At 45.8% G+C, this 21155-nt stretch overlaps 7 protein-coding genes across 7 annotated transcripts; 5 read left to right on the top strand and 2 right to left on the bottom strand.

The window, feature by feature from the left end:
* Positions 1–93: 93 nt before the first annotated feature.
* Positions 94–2117, top strand: DFL_004666 (uncharacterized protein; the record flags this gene model as incomplete). The annotated part of the gene is made up of 9 exons (XM_067633798.1): positions 94–252; positions 345–426; positions 505–694; positions 800–840; positions 959–1017; positions 1090–1114; positions 1168–1209; positions 1269–1752; positions 1814–2117. The coding sequence occupies 9 exons, from the start codon at positions 94–96 to the stop codon at positions 2115–2117; spliced, it is 1386 nt and encodes a 461-aa protein (XP_067491931.1).
* A 27-nt stretch (positions 2118–2144) lies between these two features.
* DFL_004665 (uncharacterized protein) lies at positions 2145–4211 on the top strand (the record flags this gene model as incomplete). Its single annotated transcript, XM_067633797.1, has 1 exon — positions 2145–4211. One exon carries the CDS (start codon positions 2145–2147, stop codon positions 4209–4211), a length of 2067 nt encoding a protein of 688 aa, XP_067491930.1.
* A 2836-nt stretch (positions 4212–7047) lies between these two features.
* On the top strand, positions 7048–8624 carry DFL_004664 (uncharacterized protein; the record flags this gene model as incomplete). The annotated part of the gene is made up of 2 exons (XM_067633796.1): positions 7048–7396; positions 7528–8624. 2 exons carry the CDS (start codon positions 7048–7050, stop codon positions 8622–8624), a joined length of 1446 nt encoding a protein of 481 aa, XP_067491929.1.
* Positions 8625–8952: 328 nt separating this feature from the next.
* DFL_004663 (uncharacterized protein) lies at positions 8953–10483 on the bottom strand (the record flags this gene model as incomplete). The annotated part of the gene is made up of 10 exons (XM_067633795.1): positions 8953–9141; positions 9204–9534; positions 9601–9633; positions 9687–9782; positions 9856–9868; positions 9925–10103; positions 10177–10216; positions 10287–10315; positions 10379–10393; positions 10458–10483. The coding sequence occupies 10 exons, from the start codon at positions 10481–10483 to the stop codon at positions 8953–8955; spliced, it is 951 nt and encodes a 316-aa protein (XP_067491928.1).
* A 419-nt stretch (positions 10484–10902) lies between these two features.
* DFL_004662 (uncharacterized protein) lies at positions 10903–11691 on the top strand (the record flags this gene model as incomplete). The annotated part of the gene is made up of 1 exon (XM_067633794.1): positions 10903–11691. One exon carries the CDS (start codon positions 10903–10905, stop codon positions 11689–11691), a length of 789 nt encoding a protein of 262 aa, XP_067491927.1.
* Positions 11692–14127: 2436 nt separating this feature from the next.
* Positions 14128–17660, top strand: DFL_004661 (uncharacterized protein; the record flags this gene model as incomplete). Its single annotated transcript, XM_067633793.1, has 3 exons — positions 14128–14228; positions 14294–15355; positions 15413–17660. The coding sequence occupies 3 exons, from the start codon at positions 14128–14130 to the stop codon at positions 17658–17660; spliced, it is 3411 nt and encodes a 1136-aa protein (XP_067491926.1).
* Positions 17661–18394: 734 nt separating this feature from the next.
* DFL_004660 (uncharacterized protein) lies at positions 18395–19815 on the bottom strand (the record flags this gene model as incomplete). The annotated part of the gene is made up of 6 exons (XM_067633792.1): positions 18395–18516; positions 18570–19008; positions 19065–19376; positions 19435–19545; positions 19608–19652; positions 19753–19815. The coding sequence occupies 6 exons, from the start codon at positions 19813–19815 to the stop codon at positions 18395–18397; spliced, it is 1092 nt and encodes a 363-aa protein (XP_067491925.1).
* Between the last annotated feature and the right edge of the window lie 1340 nt (positions 19816–21155).

The raw sequence follows: 21155 nt of genomic DNA, 5'->3' as shown, positions 1-21155 counted from the left end.
ACAGTATCCGCCTACACTTAGCAGAGGATAGCTACACTTGTAGCCGTGATACAGTACAAGTCTCACATTTTTTGTCCATACCTCGAACCCATCATGTCTGGATTGGAGCTCGCCGCGAGTCTCGCGGGATTAGTATCCCTCGGATTGGAATGCTGCAAGGGAATAACTGAGTATTGCAGCAGCTATCAAGGTGCACAGAAGGATGTCGAGCTTCTACATGAAGACACAAGCACCCTGATGCGGACTCTTTTGGTGGGAAACCATCGAAGATTTGTTATCATCTGTGCTCAAATTCCAACAAAGCAACACTTTTGCGCAGTTGCTAACCTCCCCTTTGGTGAAAGAGTCTTGAAAGCGCCATGCAAGATAGTACCTTGAGGTCGGAGCTTGAAGAATCGGTCACTGACATCTTTTCCGCATGTAGAGGTTTGTATTTACCGGGATACGGTGTGAAATATCTGCAATTATGTGCTCCGCTGATGGAATTGTCCATCACTTATATAGAGCGAGTGACCAATCTCAGCCAGGAGCTTAGGAAGTTTGTCGAACCAAGCAAAGGGCAATCTAAACGAAAGACTATGTCTATGAGAGTACGCGTATTATATCCTTTTCAAGAGAAAGGTCTCCAAAAACTGCGCGACGATATCTCCAGAATCAATGAAATTCTTCAACAGGCCACCGGCTCTGTTCTGATGTAAGTGCAATCTCTCGTTCCACTGCTGGCTTTCCTTCGAGCTTGATAGTATCGTATCGAAACTGTCAATTTTCGTTATAGAAAAATAGTAACTTTGACTCATAGCCGCCAGAACAACAAGATCAATGTTACCATGGACCGGGTTCGTGACTCCGGAGAACTAGATAAAATAAAAGAATGGCTGCTGCCACCTGATTTCTCAATAAGTCACATGATCGCTTTCGATAAAAAGGGCGAAAATACTGGTTCTTGGTTTCTCGACAGCAAAGAGTTTAAACAGTGGCAGAGTTCCCCCTGTTCAGTATTATGGGTTTCCGGAGGCGGTAAGCTTACGTTTACTAACGCATAACTATCTCGCAAAAGTGCACAGAGCTAATGACTTCACAATTCCTTAGCCGGATGAGGCAAGACAGTTTTATGGTAGGCGGCTATTCTCAAGTCTTAAGATCTAGTTATCCTGATCAAGATTGCAGTTCTACGGCTATCAACCATCTCATCAGCAATTCGAAGCAAGGGTACTCCTCAGCGGTCGCCTACCTATACTTCGATCAGACAAACCACACGGTATCTCAAGATCATAATCGATTGTTGAGATCATTGATTCAACAGCTAGCAGCACAAACTTCCACCGGCTCAGTTCCAGCACCTTTAAAGAGTCTATACTCTCGAAGTCAGAATGGTACAAAGCCGCCAATGACGCATGATCTTACCAACACATTACGTTCCCTCGTACAAACATTTTCGCCATGCTATCTGGTAGCTGATGCATTCGACGAGTGCAAGGAGAAGCAAGCATTTCTGAAGCTTGTCAATGCGATCATCGGACAATGGAAGATACCCCAAGTGCATCTCCTTGTAACAAGCCGAACCGAACTTAGTTCTGAGCTGCCAAATCGGAGTTGGAAAGGTTTCACTATGTCAATGGACGAAAGCAATAATAGAGACGTCAAAACGTATATCGAAACGACCCTCGAGAGTTCCGACGAACCTCTTAATCACTGGGATTCAGAACAGCGTAAAAATATTGCTAGGTCCCTAATCGCACGTGCGAATGGAAAGTATGACCTACAATTGACCTCTTCAGACATCATGATTCATTGACTAAAATTCAAACATTAGCTTTCGGTGGGTGGCATGCCAGCTTGAGGCACTACGCGGATGCTTCACGCGCAAGGAACTTGAGAAAGCGTTAGAGACTTTGCCAGCAACACTTGAGGAAACCTATGAAAGAACCCTGGCAGCTATCGAAGAATCGCGAAGGTCTTCAATCTGCCATATCCTCAGATTCCTGTGCTTTTCGGCAAGGCCAATGCGCCTCGACGAGATGAGTGAAGTGCTTGCTATCGACTTTGAAGCTCGGCCCCGACCTCAATACCACCCTGAACACCGACTTGAAGTACATGTGGCGAGGTATTTCAACTAGTATAGCAATTTGGTCTCCATCACGACAATGAAGATCGGGAACGAAGAGTACTCAGAGCTGAGACTGGCTCATCTGTCTGTCAGAGATTACCTGCTTTCAACCAAAATACTCCTCTCCCCAGCTTCTTACTTTTACGTCACCGAGCTTTCTGCTCACTATAGCATTGCTCAAGCTTGCATTGTATATCTACAACAATTCGAAACCAACGACCAACTTCCTACATATGAGGAGGCTATCCTTGATCCCCCTCTTACTCGATATGCTGCCAGATTTTGGTCTCATCATGTGCAGGCAGCAACCAAGGCAGCTATCCTCCAATCTTCTTCCGCACCTGCATATCCAACTGGAATCGATGCTCAGGAAGCAACACTAATCAATTTGATTATTCAGTTTCTCATCCAATTACTTGGTCTTTTAGGCGTAGAGGCGTCAGCCTTGATGAAACACTCGAGCGTTAAAGATCAGCTACTAGATCTAAAGCAACTTTGTGCAGAGTTTCTGGTATCACAGGGGCAAACCCAAATCAGATTCTTCGATCCGGACACTCCATGGGTTGAAAAGCCAAGTGCCCTTACACCAGTTAATTCCCGTCCTTCACCTCTCTATACTGCAGCACAGGCCGGATTTTTGGATGCCGTACGGCAACTTGTTCAGCAAGGCATGGACAAAAATTCACTTGGAGGGAGACTTGGGACTCCTCTTCAGGTTGCAGCCTGTAAGGGCTATTCCGATATTGTCTTATTTCTATTGGAAGAAGGCGCGGATCCTAACTTTCGCGGGGGCGATTACGAATGTGCCTTGCAAGGTGCTAGCAGTTATGGCCAGGAGGCTTGCGTACAGATTCTTCTGAACGCGGGTGCAGACGTTAACGCAACTGGTGGCGAATATCATACGGCAGCTCATGCGGCAGCTTTTCATGGGCACGATCATGTAATCAAGCTTCTGGCACGCCACGGGGCAGATATCAAGCTTCCAAGGCCGAAAGATGGCAAAACACCGTTGATGTCAGCCGCTGGTGAGGGACATCTCGCAACAGTCAAATTACTGCTCGACTTAGGCGCGGATTCTTTAGCAAAATCGACAGAGGGATGGACAGCACTAGACGAATCAGCACCTGCAGGCTTCGATGAAGTGACCAAGGTGCTCATAACACACGACCAAGCTATTTTAAAATCTACTGACCGAAGGGGGGCCACGGCTTTAGATTTTACGGTTTCACAGAATCTTCCATCGACCGTGGAGCTACTACTACAAAGCGGCATAGATCCCAACTCGAAAGATGAAGAGCAGCGCACTGCTTTGTATAAAGCGATCAGATCAGGTAGCATCGAAATTATAAGAATACTTCTCCGGTACCACGCCACAGTTAATACAGTAGACGAGTACGGTTGGACTCCATTTCATCTGGCAGCCTACTACGGCAATGTGGAGATCGGTCAAATTTTTCTCGAAGTTGACGGAAACATCGCTAGCATACCTGGACCATATGGGTGCACACCATTACACATCGCACTGCTAAGAGGGAATGTTGAATTTGTCAAGCTCTTGGGCGATCAAGGAGTGGATTTTACTAAGAAATTCAACTCCAATTTGACAGCAATCACGTGCCTTCGACTATTTGATGTTAATGAAAGTAAGGCCATACTAGAAGCTTCGTATATCGATGACAGAAATTACAGTTTTACTGGTCTTCGTCAGGCTGCTTATTTTGGCTGGGAGGTCCAAGTTCGAAATCTCCTCGAGCGCGAGGCAGATATCAATGCGACTGATGGGGGTGAGCGTAATGCTCTTTATTATGCGGCGGCAGCCGGTCACAACTCCACCGTAAAGCTACTGATTGAGAATGGAGCAGACGTTAACGCGAGGACAGAGGATGGCCAATCTTTTATGGATTTCTGGCTAGACCAAGATACCATTGACCTGGCTTACAAACGCGGCTACAATGATGAAGTAGTAGACTATTTGGAGGAGAATGATAGGGCTAGGCGAAAACTCATAGTGGATGAACTGCTCGACTATCTTAGGGAAAGAGTTCCGGCTGATGAAATCGCTCGATATGATGAGGTCCAATTCTATTCCGACGAGAGCGACTGAACTCGATAGTACATAGGAATAGTTGTAGGGGGATATCAGATGTAGCATGTAGATAGCAGCATATACAAATTTACTTTCTGCCATATTGGACAAGATTAGTATGTTCTAGGCCATGGCCAACTAGTTTACCGTTTCCTTCATTCGCTCCCACCGATGATTCCGAATGCATTCTCCTCTCGGTCCTTTTTAACATTATGAACTATTCTACCCAGCAGCTGTACGCTTCGGTTTCTGAATGGCATAATATCTACTAGCTCCCCCCAAAATTCGTAACACTTTCATATTTTGTAATATAACAAACAAGGATTTATTTTAATCAATAGTTACTGTAAGTGTCACGCACCACTGAGCCAAAACGTCAGCGGTACGTAACTAGGCGTACATCAAGAATACCGTATATATATGGAGACACAGCTTGGTGAGCCTGTGCTCTTACAGTTACAAATTTTAAATGCACTTTGTGAGAAAAATTCTAAAATAATAAAATAAATATATAAACTTGAAAGTAGTAACTAAAAACATTATGAAATAATAAAATAATATGCTAAAACTTGAATTAAACTTTCCAGTGAACTTGAATATATATTAGAATTACTAAACTAAACTAAATTACTCCAAACTAATCTTGGTAATTTATTATGGTCATAATATATAGTTTGGTTTTTATTATAAACCACTTCATGTCAATCACTGGAGTCAACTGGGTACGAGATTAACAAGCGGTCATATTCGCGTCCTGGCGAAGGTCGTACCCCATTCGGGGCTATACAAATAGCATCTTGTGTCAGAGTCCAAAACATAAATTACTTTCTCAAGTTGAAACGGTTCCTCGAAGGAGGAGCAACCGCTACGTCGAATATGTGTCTCTCTATCCTTGCTCCCAGCTACTTCTTAATATCATCTTCTTTCTTGGCCTAAAAGAACTTGCAAATTTTATACAAACATGCCGACATTTACACAGCACTGGCAATGGCCTCATGCATCAAAAGTCGATGCTAGTACACTAGCAGTTGCTTCTCGGCTCCGGCATCCCGCAAGCGGTTGGGGAACCATTAGTAGCCCACGAGGAACGAAAGTGATGTTCACCGTTAACTTTACCATCATAGATATGGAAAACAAATTTCAGAGCTCCATTTATAATCCACATTCGGGAAACCTATTCCATGCATTGGTGGGTCAATTAACTACGGGAAATAAGAAAACTGTCGATGGGGCAATCAGAATGGGTAGTGAAAATAAGTCGAATCTTAGTGTCAGGGGCTCTAAACTAGGCTTCACGAAGCTTAAGTCTATAGGGCGTATAACATTAATTTCAACCGATCACGACTTACTAATTGCTTGCCATCAATACTCTAGTTCTCAAGTTAGATAAGATACGTCATATTCTTTCAACACTCAAAGCATACTCCCATATTCATCCTGCTTCCGAGTTCTCGATCACCTCTCTTTCTACTCAGTTCCCTCTGGGGAGTGTGTCAACTTTTTTCGACACCCCGAAACTCACAAAACTCAGCCTATCATTTCCTACGGCTTTATGGGAATACGATTGCAGCAAAGGCTTCCCTCCTCCCAAGAAAGAAGTACTACGGGATATTACACATCTCAGAGATTTACGTTTTAAGGCCACAACCCTCAAAATACTCTCTCTAAGGTCTCAGGTGAGCTTCTTAGGAATCATCGAGCGCTTCCAGTTTTACCCCAAGCTTTGGATCAGCTCAAGCAAGCTGTTATGGGGCTGACCAAACTACACACGCTAAAAATTAGCGAATACCTGTTTCATCCGGCTTTCTTTCTCCCAATCCCACAAACAGTGAAAGCTTTACAATATAAAAATGCCAACAAACTCTCCCGGCAATGGTGGTTTCGGTTTGCGGAAGCGCCACTTACGAATGTTGAAAGCCCGACTATTCGATTGAATAGCGCCCGATTCCTGCCCGGTTTCTACAATAATATCGGAGCTAGCTACAGCGGCGTTTTAAAGAAGGTAGAAAGGGGTTCTATATTAGTAATGTTAAGACTAGAAATTTGAAATCGTTTACATGTCGGAATGCAGAGGATCCTTGTTTGTTTAAAGATTTAGTTGAGCGCATCAAGCGAAGAAATAAGGGACTTGAGAACTGAAAGTCTCGATACCCTTTTATATAAACTTCCGGATATATCGATAACTATGGGATTTTAACCCATGGCCCAAGGTACATATATAAAATTATAGCTGCCGTAATAGTTAAGAAAACGAATGCAAGCACTCCGTTTTCCAAACACTACGATGAAGATCACTTAATATACAGCCGTACAGTTTAGTTATGAATTCCTCAATTCATATATATTCAAAGCTTCAACCTAGAGTACTTTAGTAACCACTTATGACGAACATGCCTTGTTGTATATTCCGCGTTGTTTAGAGCTTGGCTTCAAGATACAAAACTGAGCTCGAGTACCCGTTATCAATCCCGCAGCCAAAATGCAAAACTTCTATGATATTATCGTAGTATCGATATCGATATCTAGTTTCGCCGCATTGAGCGTTTATAGAAGATCCCATGACTTAAATTCCTCTATTTTGGCAATTGCAATCTAGAATATTGCAATATTCAGATGGCACTAGCTATGTCCCACCCACCAATCGGTACCAGTGAGTCAATGCTGACACGTCGGCCCAAATATCAATAGGGACGCATGCACTTGGGGCGCTAAGCTGACCGTCCGAGCTAGCTTAACGCGCTGGGTGGTCTCGCGACATGACATGCGAGTCGCTATCTATGCCTCTAAATACCCGCCTTCGCGAATTGAATGGCTCCTCCAGAATCATTGTGGATACTCGAAATCTTATCTAAACATGACTCTACCCGAGACCTCTCTTTCACACTTCCAAATCCTCGCTCCCGAACTAGTTATCCAAATCTGCTCTTACCTGGATAACAAAGATCTTCCGAACCTTTTGCCGACATGTAGGTACCTTCACCACACCGTGTCGGGGTATTTACACGACGAAGCGAATAAAACTACACTACGGGTACTTTCAGAGGCAAGACTAAACGCCTTTTCTGGAATTGAGTTCAGAAAACAGGCTAAAGGTGGAGATGCCGATACCGGTATAGGACTGAATGTCCTGATTGAAGCTATTGAAACACTTTTAAAGGAAAAGAGTAATTCGCTTACGATTTCTTTTGGAGTGAGTTCTGAGAGTAAGTATTTTGTGAAACAACGCCTAGGTACCCCGTATTTTTGATTGAAACTTAGTTTGCCGCTCTAATTAATTCATTATAAATATAAGAATAATTGAACTTTTAACTGATCCGATTTCACACTTCTCTAGGCATAAGACCAGAACGCAATCGGAATCTACTACTTACTCTCAAAGCTTTCTCTTACACACGTCCGGCCAGCCAATTCTCAATCAATTCACTCACTGCGAACCTTCGTCCAGATGAAGTGGCTCGGATATTTGATGTCCGCAAGTTAACCAAGTTAAACATCACTTTCCATGTGAAGCCGTGGAATAACATTCCCAAATATGAATCTGGCGCTTTGGATATCGATTCCGCCGAGTACAGATATGGTACATTAAAAGACCGACAGGTCCTCCGAGAAAATGCTTATGAACGATATAGCCTCCCCAGTCCCGAAATAATTGAAGATATAGTCGGTCTCAACAAGTTGTTGGCACGAGCTCAGAGTTTAGAGCATTTACAAATATATCCGTTAATGTTCCACTATAAGAAATTTCGGCCGCTTGGTACCTTACCGCCTGAACTTGAGGAATTTCAAAATACTTTTAAGAATCTAAAACGGTTACGCTCGCTCGAACTTGACGGATTCCTTTTCCACGTATCCTTCTTTCTTCCTGTTCCTGAATCTCTCGAGAGGTTACAACTCAAAAACATCCAATACTATTCAAAAGAATGGTGGTTGGAATTTGCGAAATACAAGTTTACGAACTTGAAGGAGCTATACTTGGATTACGATGCAGTCTTTCGGCAATATAGTATGTACGAATCCGACACGCATTTTCTACACAGAGATGGCACACTCAAAACACCGGATGAAGTCGAAAATGGTTTTAAACTTGGAAATGTCGAAGTAGGGAGTTTGGAGAGGTTTATCTACGAAAGAACTCACAATTCATTATTCAACAAACACTTTTGTTTCCCGGCGGACTTGGTTTCGTGTATTTTGAAGAGGAACCACGGGTTGGAGCCGAACATAAAACGAGCATTGGCAAACCGTCGCGCCGAAGAGACGGTGGAGAGGTGCCGTGAAAGGTTAGAAAGGGTGATGGCGGAATGTAGAGATGCTGTTAAAGGAGAGCTTGTCAACGACTTTTTGGAAGGTGGCTTGCAGGATGATGATCTTGAGAAATGCTTGGCGTCTTATGTACGTTATGTGCTGGGTAAACCGCGGCCGGCATCTTAATATGAGCAGGCCACAGTTCCGATTTTTGACCACCGGCCCTTGGTGTAATTTCTCTGCCCGGCTCGCCTTTGTAGATCTAGATAAATATATGGAATTATGAACGCATCGGAGGGGATGATTGTATTTTATGTTCCCTCTACGCAGCATTCGATATTCTAGAGTCTCTCTTAGACGGGTACTGGTGACTTTGTGCAGTATGCTGAAAGATATGGAATGACTGCTATGAAAAGTCCATGGACTGAATGGCAAGAGCATACAATATGATCCTAGTTTTTTTGATAGCCATCCGGTTCCAAAAGAACGGACTAGGCTTACAAGGGAGCAATGTTTACCAATCTGCTCGCTTTTTAATACCTTCGTTCTGAACAACTTCAATCCAGTATCCATCAGGATCCTTAATGAAAGCAACATCTTTCATCTTGCCATCGGTCAATCTCTTCTTCCAGTTGACATTCAACCCCTCAAATCTATCGCATGCAGCATCAAGATCGTCGACCGTAACGCAGATATGCCCGAACTATATTCAAACATTAACTTCCCCTCTGCTATGCTTTTTCAAAAAAGGAACAGTATAATTACCCCTTGCGGTTCCGAATTTCCATCATGATATCCTGTAAAAGTGCTATCCGGATCATCCGTGCCGTAGTTGTAAGTCAACTCCAACAACCCCTCTCGGTCTGACGTCAAAGTCTCATTCTCAACCTCGCCCTCACGTTTATATCCCAAGAAGTAGAGATCGAATTTGGCTTCTGGGCTTTTGTGTGTGCGAAGCAGGGTCATTCCCATGGTTTCAGTGTAAAATTTGATAGACTCGGTAGCGCTTTTGACTCGGATCATGGAGTGATTCATGCGGTAGGTTCCTACATCGGTTGGGGTGATGACTTGGTCCTTAAGGCCGATGATTTCAACCCTAAACAACAATATCAGCTTAACTACGGAAGGATACCAAGATTCGATTTCCAGAACTTCAACTCACCAATATCCGTTTGGATCCTTGGCGAATGCGATGCTGCATATATTTAGCGTACAAAACCTACACGAGTAGTCAAATGGATTCCTTACTGTCGCATTCGGCCCTCCGAGAGCTTTTTCTTGAAGGCAACACCGGCTTCTTCAAGACGATCACAAGCATTCTGGAGATTATCAACCGAGATGCAGCTTTTGCTTTCCTATTAGTGATAGCTTCACAACGGTCGCCTCTTCTCTCCGCCTGGTGGTCCGTAAAACCTACATATGACCGAACCGTATTTTGAAGTCAGTACTGTTGATCCTATCATATAGATGGTTATGGATTACATATCTCTGTGAGGCTCGTCATTTCCGTTATTGACGGTATACTCAGGATTTGACTCCGTCCCGTAGTTATGGGTGAGCTCTACAATGCCCTCTCGATCCGTCCAGTGATTTCCGGCGCTTTCGGCTTTCGGTGAGTCGTAGGCGAGGAAGTAGAGATCGAAGCTCCATTGTGGATTTGGAATCCTAGTGAGTTTTTCAAAAGCATGAGTATGGCTTTTTTCCTTCCAATATTCTCGACCGGATCGTTCGCTCATACTTGTTGATGACTTTCATGCCCAGGAGTTCGTAGAATTTAACTATTTCATGAAATTCCCTCATAAGCATGAAAGCATGGAAATATTGAGACTCCTCCGTATCATGTCGTACCGCTTTCTACTGGGTCCTTCACCCGGAGCCTATTCAATCGAAGATGAGCATCTACGCTTCTTGATATAAGCTACGTATATGGGTGCAAATACATAGTATGGTTGAGCCTGTCTTTCCATTAGCTAATGCATACGCCTTCTTTATTATTGGTCGGGTAGTAGGGCAACAAACTTGTATCTTGAAGTGTCAGTGGCCATTGTGCGAAACTGGTACCGAAGCGGTAGTATACGAGATGTAGATGGTGTTATGAAGCAGTTGAGTCTCCGAGCAAGGATTCGATGTATGAGCATTATTGGAACACAAGATCCGTGACGTCGTTACGGCGGACATCTTCGAATCCCACCTTTTATCGATAACACCATGAACGCCAAGCCGGGAAATTAGCCTGCAAGTGCGACAACACAGCGCTAACTGTTGGATTTTGTGATCTCCCGCCAAGACTGCTGAATCGAGAAGTGATGCTGTTAACGCCAATTGCGGAGATCACCATGCATATGTTGACAACGTTAACATTACATACAAAAGTAAGCGTAAAAATTCGATACGAATTCGGGTATTGCATTTACGGTATATTCAGTCTTTAGTGTTCAGATTTAAACTCACCCTGGCTAGCAAAATGGTCCAAATCCAAGTCGTCTCCGACCTCCACCTCGAAGCTAGCTTCGAATACGATACCTACGAGCTTGATCCTGCTGCTCCATACCTCGCTCTCATAGGCGATATTGGCAATACTCGCGACCCTGGACTGTTGGATTTTCTCAGGCGGATGCTCAAACAATACGAACTCGTATTCTATATTGCTGGAAACCATGAACCTTACCACAGCAGTTGGGATTCCACACACTCTAAATTCATCGAATTTGCAGAATCGGTCAACGACGAACCTGAGATGGGATCAGGAAAATTCATATACATGAATCAAACACGTTATGATCTTACCAACGATGTTACCGTCTTGGGATGCGTGTTATTCTCGGCCATCGATCCGAATCATATGAAGGACGTTAGCTTCGGTCTCAACGACTTTTATCACATTCAAAATTGGACTGTCGAAGATCATTGCTCTGGCCACAATTCAAACGTTGCATGGCTCAACGCTCGAATTTCACGGATTGTAGAAGAGGAACCGGCGCGTAAGATCGTAGTCTTTACGCATTATTGTCCGACTTTTGATGCGACGGATCCGAAGTATAGGACGAGTACGATTATATCGGGGTTTACCACGGATATGACGAAGGAAGAGTTTTGGAAATTTGAGAATGTGAAGGTCTGGGCATTTGGGCACACGCATTATAATTACGACGTTGTGGAGGAGGGGACAGGGAAGCGTATTATGGCGAACCAGAGAGGATATTATTTCTCGCAGGCTGATGGATATGATCCCAAGAAGACAATAGAAGTATGAAAGTTGTCCGTGTCGGCTGTGGTAGTCATATGCGGGTCCGGTAGCTGTAATCAAAAAGATTATCATGCAATCTTCGATACCGAAGCATCTCAAACTTGATGATAAGAATGACTCTGAGCGGATATATATACCAAATTCTAAAACATGGAAGTTTACGATTTGGTATAGTAGCTAAGATACTCATTGTACCAGAAGAAACTATAGCTTAGTTCAAGTGTATTTCTAGCAAGCAGCACAGAGTTCAACACCACTAGCCACTGATCACCCAAGCTCCGGCACGTGATTCTTTTCCCCATAGAAGAATTTAAGGTTCAAGGTTAAAGTTTTACTAAGCGCGACAAAAACAAAATTCTGCCACCACCCAAGTTTTGAAGCCCAAAAAGATCACGTGCCTTGATGACAATAGGTCAGCTATTAGTTGCCACGGCACTGCACAGCATCATTACATTGTATTTAGGCTATGTCTGCAGGGTCATCTAGATACATTTTATGTCTTATTTCCATTTAGAAGCAGTCTATGGGAATTAATCATAAAGGGGCAGTGTATGAATATACTTCTAAAGGTTTAACGAGTCTAGATGTTATCCTTATCTCTTGGAACTGGACTACTAGTATTAAAAACCTACCTGGGCGCCATGTATTTCGAAACTACTATCTCTACTTCTAGTCGATGTCTTGTCCGATCCAATTTGGCATTACTTTTGGAACCCTTTGGTCTTTAACTTTCAACTTTGGTGGTACCGGTTCTCATTATATGTGAGCACGCGACCCGTTTAATAAGTGTTGATTTGAAGAAAATCCAACAATTGTACAAGGCCCTCGGAACTTAGGAATTCCGTCGGTGAGGATCATACCATTGGTTGGGACGGTAGATTACGAAATCGCAGCAAAGGAGTGGAGCAATATACATCAAACCATGTAACGGTATTCTTCCAAGTTTTGGATATAGGAGTGGATGTCCCGTCAGAAGCTAGCGGGCTAGCCGATCGGTCAGGTCGTGGCTCCAGTAGCCATATTTAGCATCACAATTACCAATATATTAATATTTTTGAAAAAAAATGCAATACCACCATTCGTCAAGGAGAAAATAGTTTTACCGATTTAAGGCGTCGAGGGAGAAAATGTTGTAGACGGTGATTTATTACCGAGAAGGCGTAGTTTGGCGCAGGAAAGTGGCAAAGAAGCTACCGAGAAAGGTTACATCTACGAGACTGAAGTACGAGAAAAAGGAAGCCAAGAGATCTTGCTCAACAGCTTTTAAAAAGGGTCTTGCAGATCTGCTCAATTGCAAGCTTAGGAGCTTCCTTCGCGATAATCTAGAACATCCGGCGCACCCCAGTTGTACGGAGAATGACGATATTTGTCTTGGAGGGACAGATTTCGTGATCTCGAGACCTGTGCTACTATGTACTCCAGACCATGCATGCGAGTGTCAAGACGGCAGATCCGGCAGCCGCTGCAGCCCGAGCTTGTTTGTGTTCGTCATCCCAGCAGATCGAGACAGTCTGTACCCGGCAAGGCGACAGGGGTTCTCCATCGGTGTGCCTTGAAGACTAAAAATCTTGAAATCCCGCTCAACTTTAAAATTTTATATCAGACATCTTTCTCTCTCTCTTTGTTCGCTCATTCGTTCGTTCAGGGTTTTAATCGTTTCCTAGTTTCTTCTCCCCTATATACGCAATGCAAATGCAAATGCTGTCCCCTGTCAATCTATAATTAAAAAGTCAAATACCGGTACCTTTTCTCACATTTATTACTCTCGTTTGGAATACGAAGGTTGAGGTGTCAAGGTGCAAGCAAGCAAGCAAGCAAGCAAGCTACCCTGTAAAAACGGTTAGGGGCTAGCACACAACGGATCACGGGCCCATATCTATCAACAGACAACATCTGTCGGCTTCAAGCTGCGAAAGGGAGCTAAATATCCGAGTTGGCTCGAAAACTCGACCGACTTCTTGACCTAATCTGGCCTATTCCTGGTAGGTGTAATAATTAATTCCTTTTTGAACATTCCTCTCTCCTTCGCCATGCATCGTATATTGTTTCTTCTCTAACAAATTACCCGGCTTTTCTTGGACCGGACGCAGGCACTCAATCAAAACCATCCCTTTTGAACAAGACCTAATCCATTTGAGCATATCATATTTTTCTCCAGCTTCATAATCACTTCAACCGAATGCGATTGTCCGTCGATAACGATAGTACCCCAGGGATATTCCGAATCGCGACACTCTTTTCTGGACCTTAAGCTTGTTTCTGCTGCGAGTGTGTTTGCATCTTTGGCTGGTCTTTCCGCACCGTTTTTTCTAGCGACGGACGGCTCAATGGTTCTCCTGTGGTAGAACATCAGCTCCAACACATTTTGACATCCAACCTTCAACAGCGGCGCACGAGGACGAGAGTGATAGGCGCTCTCACTTTTTTCCCTTTTCTATAAGCATGGCGACGACCTGTCCGTGGTCATCGTCCGGATCGCTATATAAGCGACAGGATGAAGATGCTGGAAAGAAACTTTTAGGCTTTCTGCGCAATAGTTTCCAGTACGTAATTCCTACATCTAATGTTCTACAACAAAAGGCTCGAATTAACTTTGAACTCCGAACAGACAATCTTTTGACAATCACTCATTTTTTACTTCCCTGGGGAGCTCGATCGGTATATCTTTCGGTATCTTCGTTCTCTTCTGTCTCTTGCGACCCCACAATGCCACCGTATACGCCCCTCGGCTTAAATACTCCGACGAAAAGCATGCCCCCCCTCCGATCGAAAAGGGATATCTATCATGGCTTAGGCCGGTTTTTAAATACAAAGAGAACGACTTGGTCAACAAGATCGGCTTGGACGCCATCGTATTCTTGCGTTTTCTCAGGATGTTACGCAACCTTTTCGCCGTCCTGTCCATTCTCGCCGTCATCATGATCGGAGTCAACGCCGGCTGTTCCGCAAAAAACAAGCAAATCCTCGGTGGCAACGATGATTTTTTTATCTTCATGTCGCCTCAAATCGTCTACGGTGAATGTCTTTACGCTCACATTCTCATGTCTTGGATTTTTCCGATAGTGATATGTGGGTTTATCTGGCATTCCTATCGCAAGCTTTTGCAATTGAAACTAGGGTACTTTGAAAGCGAGGAGTACAAATCGAGCTTGTATGCGAAGACATTGATGGTGACGGATGTTCCGAACCGATATACGTCGAATGACGGACTGGCCGATATCGTGAGGAGGATTAATGTCGACCCAAATATTAAAGACGATATGAAGGCTAGGATTGCGAGAGATATGAAGGAGCTACCGAAGTTAGTCCGTGAGCACGAGATGACGGTTCGAAGGCTCGAAAGCGTATTAGCAAAGTATTTGAAGAATCCGGACCGACTGCCGCCGAATCGGCCGACGATGAAGCCTTTCAAGGACGATCGAAAGACCAAGGGAGATGGAAAGATAGATGCAATCGAATATCTAGACGAAAGGCTCAAAATGCTGGAAACAAGGATCAAGGAGGCTCGCAATAGCATCGACTTGAAGAAACCACTGCCGTACGGGTTTGTTAGCTTTTCGACCATGCAGAATGCGCATACGGTAGCATATGCGGCGAGGGGGGAGAAGCCGGAAGGAACAAGAGTCAGATTGGCGCCCAGGCCCACGGATTTGCTTTGGCACAACCTTGCGTATGGTCTCCCATCCTGTATCTTTTAAGAACAAAGCCTAATAAGACTGAAATACAGTAAGACCAAGGGCGAACGTCGCTGGAACAGAACCTGGGGTTGGATGCTTTACGGCTTCTTCACCGTCGCCTGGATCGTCCCGAATGCGTTCATTGCCACTTTCCTGCCGAATATCGGTCTTATCGGAGCGTTATGGCCGGCCTTTCAACGATCTTTCATCGAATACAACAGCTTCTGGGTCTTCGTCCAAGGATTCATCGCCCCTCTGTTAACGTCACTAATCTTCCTCGTCCTCCCCATCATCATGCGTAGAATTTCCGCCCGACAAGGCGACTTCACCAAAACCGGCCGGGAACGCCACACGACCACAAAACTCTTCTCCTTCTTCCTTTTCAACAATTTAATAGTCTTCACCATCTTCGGCACCGTCTGGAGCTTCGTCGCCAGTGTCATCAGTGACACCGACGGTTCCAACGGTGCTGCCAAAAAGGATGTCTGGCAAGCAATAAAGGACTTCCGCTTCGCCACCCAAACCGTCTACGCGGTCTTCAGAGTCTCCCGCTTTTGGATCATGTACCTCCTCCAACGAAACCTCGGTGCGGTCTTGGATTTGATCCAATTCGTAACGCTATTCATGCGCTGGTACTCCCGAAAGTTCCTCTCCCCGACACCGAGAGAAATGATCGAATGGACCGCCCCACAGCCCATGGACTTCGCAAGTTACTACAATTACTTTCTCTTCTACGCCACCATAGCTTTCACCTTTGCCTCCATCCAACCGCTCGTCATCCCCATCGCATGTCTGTACTTCACCATCGACAGTTTCTTCAGAAAGTACGCATTCATGTACATGTTTGTAACCAAAACCGAGTCGGGAGGAATGTTCTGGCGGGTCCTCGTAAACCGAGTATTGGTCGCATCCAGTTTCGGAAACATAGTAACGGCAGGTGTGGTCTGGATCAACTTTAACGGAAGAACAGCGGTGTGGGCTTTATTCCCTATTATAATCCCCATCGGTTTCAAAATCTACTGCATGAGAGTCTTTGACAACAAACTAGACTTCTACACCAAAGTCGTCGACGCAGAGAACACCAACGGCGGCGGCAGCGGAGCAGAGATGGTAATCTCCGAAGCGGCCCAGAAAAAACACCGCGAAGACCGTCTATCGGACCGTTACGGCCATCCGGCATTGACTCGGAAACTCCTAACCCCGCTTGTCCACGAAAAGGCCAAACACGTCTTAGCCCGTGTCTACTCCATCCGTAACAACGAAGAAGACCCTTACTCCGCCGTCAACGGAAGCTTCCCATTCTCCCAAGGAGGAGGAGGAGGAAACAGCATGAACATGCAACAAATGCAATCCGACAAACCAGGTCTCCAAGCCCCACCGACAGGATTGGAACACTACAGCTTCGTACAAGAACATCAATTAGACTACAACAACCTAGCAGGTCAACAACGTCAGGAATTTAACTATATATTCGACTCAGCTGCCGCCAACGCCGGCGGTGGCGTTCAGAGCAGAGGTGCAAGTCCCTCATTAAGACCTACCACCCCAGGGGCCTTGGGTATGCTGGACACCTCACGGCCGGGGACACCTAGCGCCGGTGGATTCCCAGCGAATAGAATGCAATATACAAGCCTCGGAAGCCCCGCACTGGCACCCCAGCAGTTAACGCTACCAACCGGACGATCACCATCTCCGCTAGGAAGAGATGCTTCCGGATCCCCAGATCCGACATATTACCAATCACAGCATAGATTACCGCAGGGAATGGCGAGCGACAGCGATCTAGCAGGCTTACTCGCCGCGCCAGGCGGTGTAGGTCATGCACCCCATGATGGGTACGATAGCAGAGCCGTCTCCAGAGACGGATACGACAGCAGAGGCGTATCCCGAGACGGATGGGATGATTATCAGCACCAACAAGGACCGGTATGGGGATACGATCAGTACGAACAACCTCAATACCAGCAGCAACCAAGTTTGCAATCACCGCAGTACCAGCAGCCGACCGCTCAGCAAGGTTATCAATCACCGCAATACCAACAACCACCCGCGCAACAAGGTTATCAATCACCATCGTACCAGCGGAGTTATAGCCCCCAGCAGCAGCAAGGATATGACTACCAATCCCACCAACCTTCCATATCCCCGCCGCCCCCGCAACAGCAGGGAACGGGCGCCCGGTCTCCACATTACGACACCGGATCCCCTCACCGACAGCCCCAAAGCGCCGCCCCGGGACAGCAGCAGGGGTACGGACAGGGACGACCATCGAATTACGAACCCTTCAGACGGGGTTAAAAAAAAAAATATTTAAAATAAATAGAAGAAGAAACATTAATATTTCACCTCGGTCATATCCATCCGTAACGACTAAGGAGAAGTAGCAAGGGAGGGAGCTTTTGTGTTAATTTTGCGTGCGTTCCACACCCGGTGAATTTCAACCCGGCGACTGGCGTTTTTTATTCATTGTTTTCATTCACATCCCTTCGAAGAAGCGGTTACCCATTGTAGTTCTCATCCGAACCTTTTCCTTGGAAAGAGTTCAACATTCATGTACAAAGAGTTGGTATTTTTTATACGAAATCGATCGGCAACTGGTTTTCGGATCAGGATGGTAAGAGGAGTCGAGTCGGGTTGTACGATATCTTGCAATAGAATGAAGCACATGATCACATCTACGATAACCCAAGCATATCACCAACACGAGAGAATGGTATCGTTTCTTATTCCCCAGCTACCAGCACAAAAAGCCCTAATCAATCGTACTTGAAAAAAGGGGGGCGTGTTCGGAAGAGCAAAAAAAAGGTCGTATTAAAGAAAGCCCCTAGACCAGCAACCACAGAAACAAGAACCCGACACGAAAAGAAGGGTGAGAGATGACGCATGTCCATGTTCCTCCGCTGGGAGTTTCTTCTCATGCTCCTCAAAGTCTAGCGAATTGCAATTACATTACTTTTTTTCTTCATAGACGCCTCTCTCTCGTTCCACCCTCTATCCATGAAGAGGGGAATAAAAAGATGCGGAGGAGAAATCTACAGCTGCCCAGCAGTGTTGAAATCACCCAAAGCCTCTTGGACTCTAGCAGACATTGTCTTCTCGCCCTCACGGACCCAGACGCGGGGGTCGAAATACTTCTTGTTGGGTTTGTCGTCACCTGTTTACCCCGATTAGCATCTCTATCGTAAGGAGAAAGGAAGAGATCCGTACCCTCCGGATTTCCGACTTGTGTCTTGATGTAATCCTGCTTCTTCAGGACGTAGTCTCGGATACCGGTCAAATAAGCCCACTGCAAGTCAGTGTCCAAGTTAACCTTAACGACACCGTAGCTGATAGCGTCCGAGAATTCCTTCTTGGTAGATCCGGATCCTCCGTGGAAGACCAAGAACAACGGCTTATCATCGGAGGAGCCAATCTTCTCCTGGGTGTACTTTTGGTGCTTGGAGAGGAGTTCCGGGTGGAGCTTGACGTTTCCTGGCTTGTAGACACCGTGGACGTTGCCGAAGGCAGCGGCGATGGAGAAGTAGGGGGAGATCGGGTTGAGGGCGGAGTAGACGTTGTAGATGTCTTCGGGTTGGGTGTAGAGGGAGGCGTTGTCGACATCTTCGTTGTTGACACCGTCTTCTTCACCACCGGTGATACCGATTTCCTAGTTTTTAACCATATCAATATCATGCCATCGATGATATACTGTGCACGACGTACCATCTCGAGCCACTGCTTCATGGGAGCAGCGCGTGCAAGGTACTTGGCGGTGGTGGCGATGTTCTGGTCATGTGGCTCCTCGGACAAGTCGATCATGTGCGAGGAGAAGAGGGGTTCACCGTGCTCCTTAAAGTAGGCTTCGTCGGCATCGAGCATACCGTCGAGCCACGGGAGGAGCTTCTTGGCACAGTGATCGGTGTGGAGGACGACGGGGATGCCGTAGGCTGGGGAGATGGCGCGGATGTAGTGGGCGGCAGCGATGGCACCCTGGATGGAGGCGTATTGGTTGACGGGTTCGGAGTTGGAGACGCCCTGTATTATGCATCAGTATCATCTCCGGTGCGACCACCATCGTAGAGGGAGAAAATACCTTTCCGGCAAAGTAGGCAGCACCGCCTTGCGAGGTTTGGAGGATGATCGGGGATTTCTTATCGCGGGCGGCTTCTAGAGCAGCGACGACGGTGGAGGAAGAGGTGACGTTCTATCATCACCACCATATTATTCAGCCACCACCACCAATTGACCGAGTAAAAGGGAACTTACGATGGCCGGAATGGCGTATTGGTTCTCCCTGGCATGCTTGAAGAGCTATGTCCATCGAGTCGTGTTAGTATCCGTCTGCGGCGGGGTATATGATATACATGGCGGGGTAATTTTGTGATAGCGGGGTAGAGAGGAAGGTACGCACGGCGAGGACATCGTCACCAGTGATGACACCGGCCTTGCGAGTGAGAACGTCTTGGGCACCCATTTTGATGATTTTGTGAAGTATTCAAAGGATGATTGGTCGATGCTGTTGACCGTGGTTGCGGATGTTAGTTCGAGTGGTTTCCGTGGGGTAAAATGTAGAGAGAAGAAATTCAACAGAACAGAGATATGCTGCTAACTATATATATATATATATCAAGAGCACGATGGATGCGCAAAAATAGAAAAATAAATTAAAAGAAACATCGAGAATCAGATCCGATCCCCGGGTTTTATTATGATATTCCGAGGCTATCGCGCACCGGCCGGGCAAGATGGCTCCTTTCCTTCCCAATATAACATCTCTAATTTTTCCTTGCCCCGCATGTCCGTCCGCGTTCCATTCTCTTGCCTCCAGTGACTCTCGGCCCGGATCGGGGGGGGGGTCGGAATTGCAATTGATAAAGACTCAGGCTCGATCGAGTTAACTCACCTGCGGTATTATATTATACTGGACTGGATGTCGAAAGCAATTCGAAGATCGATGAGATGCCTACTTTTGACAAGACTCTGCGAAAAACACTCGGGGCTGCCCCCCGCTTTATATAAACTCGAAAAAATAAGACCACCGGTGCACCCCGCCGTGGGCTGACCGTCGACCATTGCCATCGATCGAATTTCCAGGCTCCGGTCGGTCGATCGGTCGGTCGGTCGGCTAGCTACGTCAACTCGTTAGCTAAGTTGGCCGTAATATACCTGGCCGTAGGAGCCCCCCCCAAACTATTGCATTGCATGGCATAGGATTCCCCGACCGATATGGGTGTAAGTCTAAACGGCGATATCCTCACTGGTTGGATCGCAATCGACCCTTTCGTTTCTTTTTTCCCACCTGTTTTTTTCTTTCCAAAATTTTCCATGATACAATAGATAAGTAACCCGGACCGAAGAATTCTCGCGTTCGCTTTTCTCGGCTGGCCGGTCGATGGAAAAAAAAAGCGTGAATTAATCGAATCCCTGCCCGGCGGGGGCATCTGAAATTTTTTTCTTCTTTTGTTTGGAGGATACGGGTTCGGGAAGTGTGCGAGAGACGGTGCGCAGCTACTTTTCTCTCAACCAGCTTTCGTCACGTCACGATATCGATGGGCTGGGCGGTAAATTTTTGGCTCGTGGCATGATGTCTGCCGAATTACGTCTTAGGGACGGAAGCACCCTCGATCCGGACCATCTAGCATATACTTGATGCACGTAGGAACGATATGCTACGCACACGCTACAAAAGATCCCGTCATCGATTGGATCTAGATCCGGAGTCTCATGTGATAGTTTATGATAACATGTACTTTATTTCATATGTACAGCCGTTCGATGCGATAGATATCCTGAATGTATCGACGTATTAAAAAT

The sequence above is a fragment of the Arthrobotrys flagrans genome (assembly GCF_004000055.1).
Source record: "Arthrobotrys flagrans strain CBS H-5679 chromosome Unknown unitig_0, whole genome shotgun sequence".
Lineage (NCBI taxonomy): Eukaryota > Fungi > Ascomycota > Orbiliomycetes > Orbiliales > Orbiliaceae > Arthrobotrys > Arthrobotrys flagrans.
Note: the sequence above shows the minus strand (reverse complement) of the source record. Positions and strands in the feature narration are given on the sequence as shown.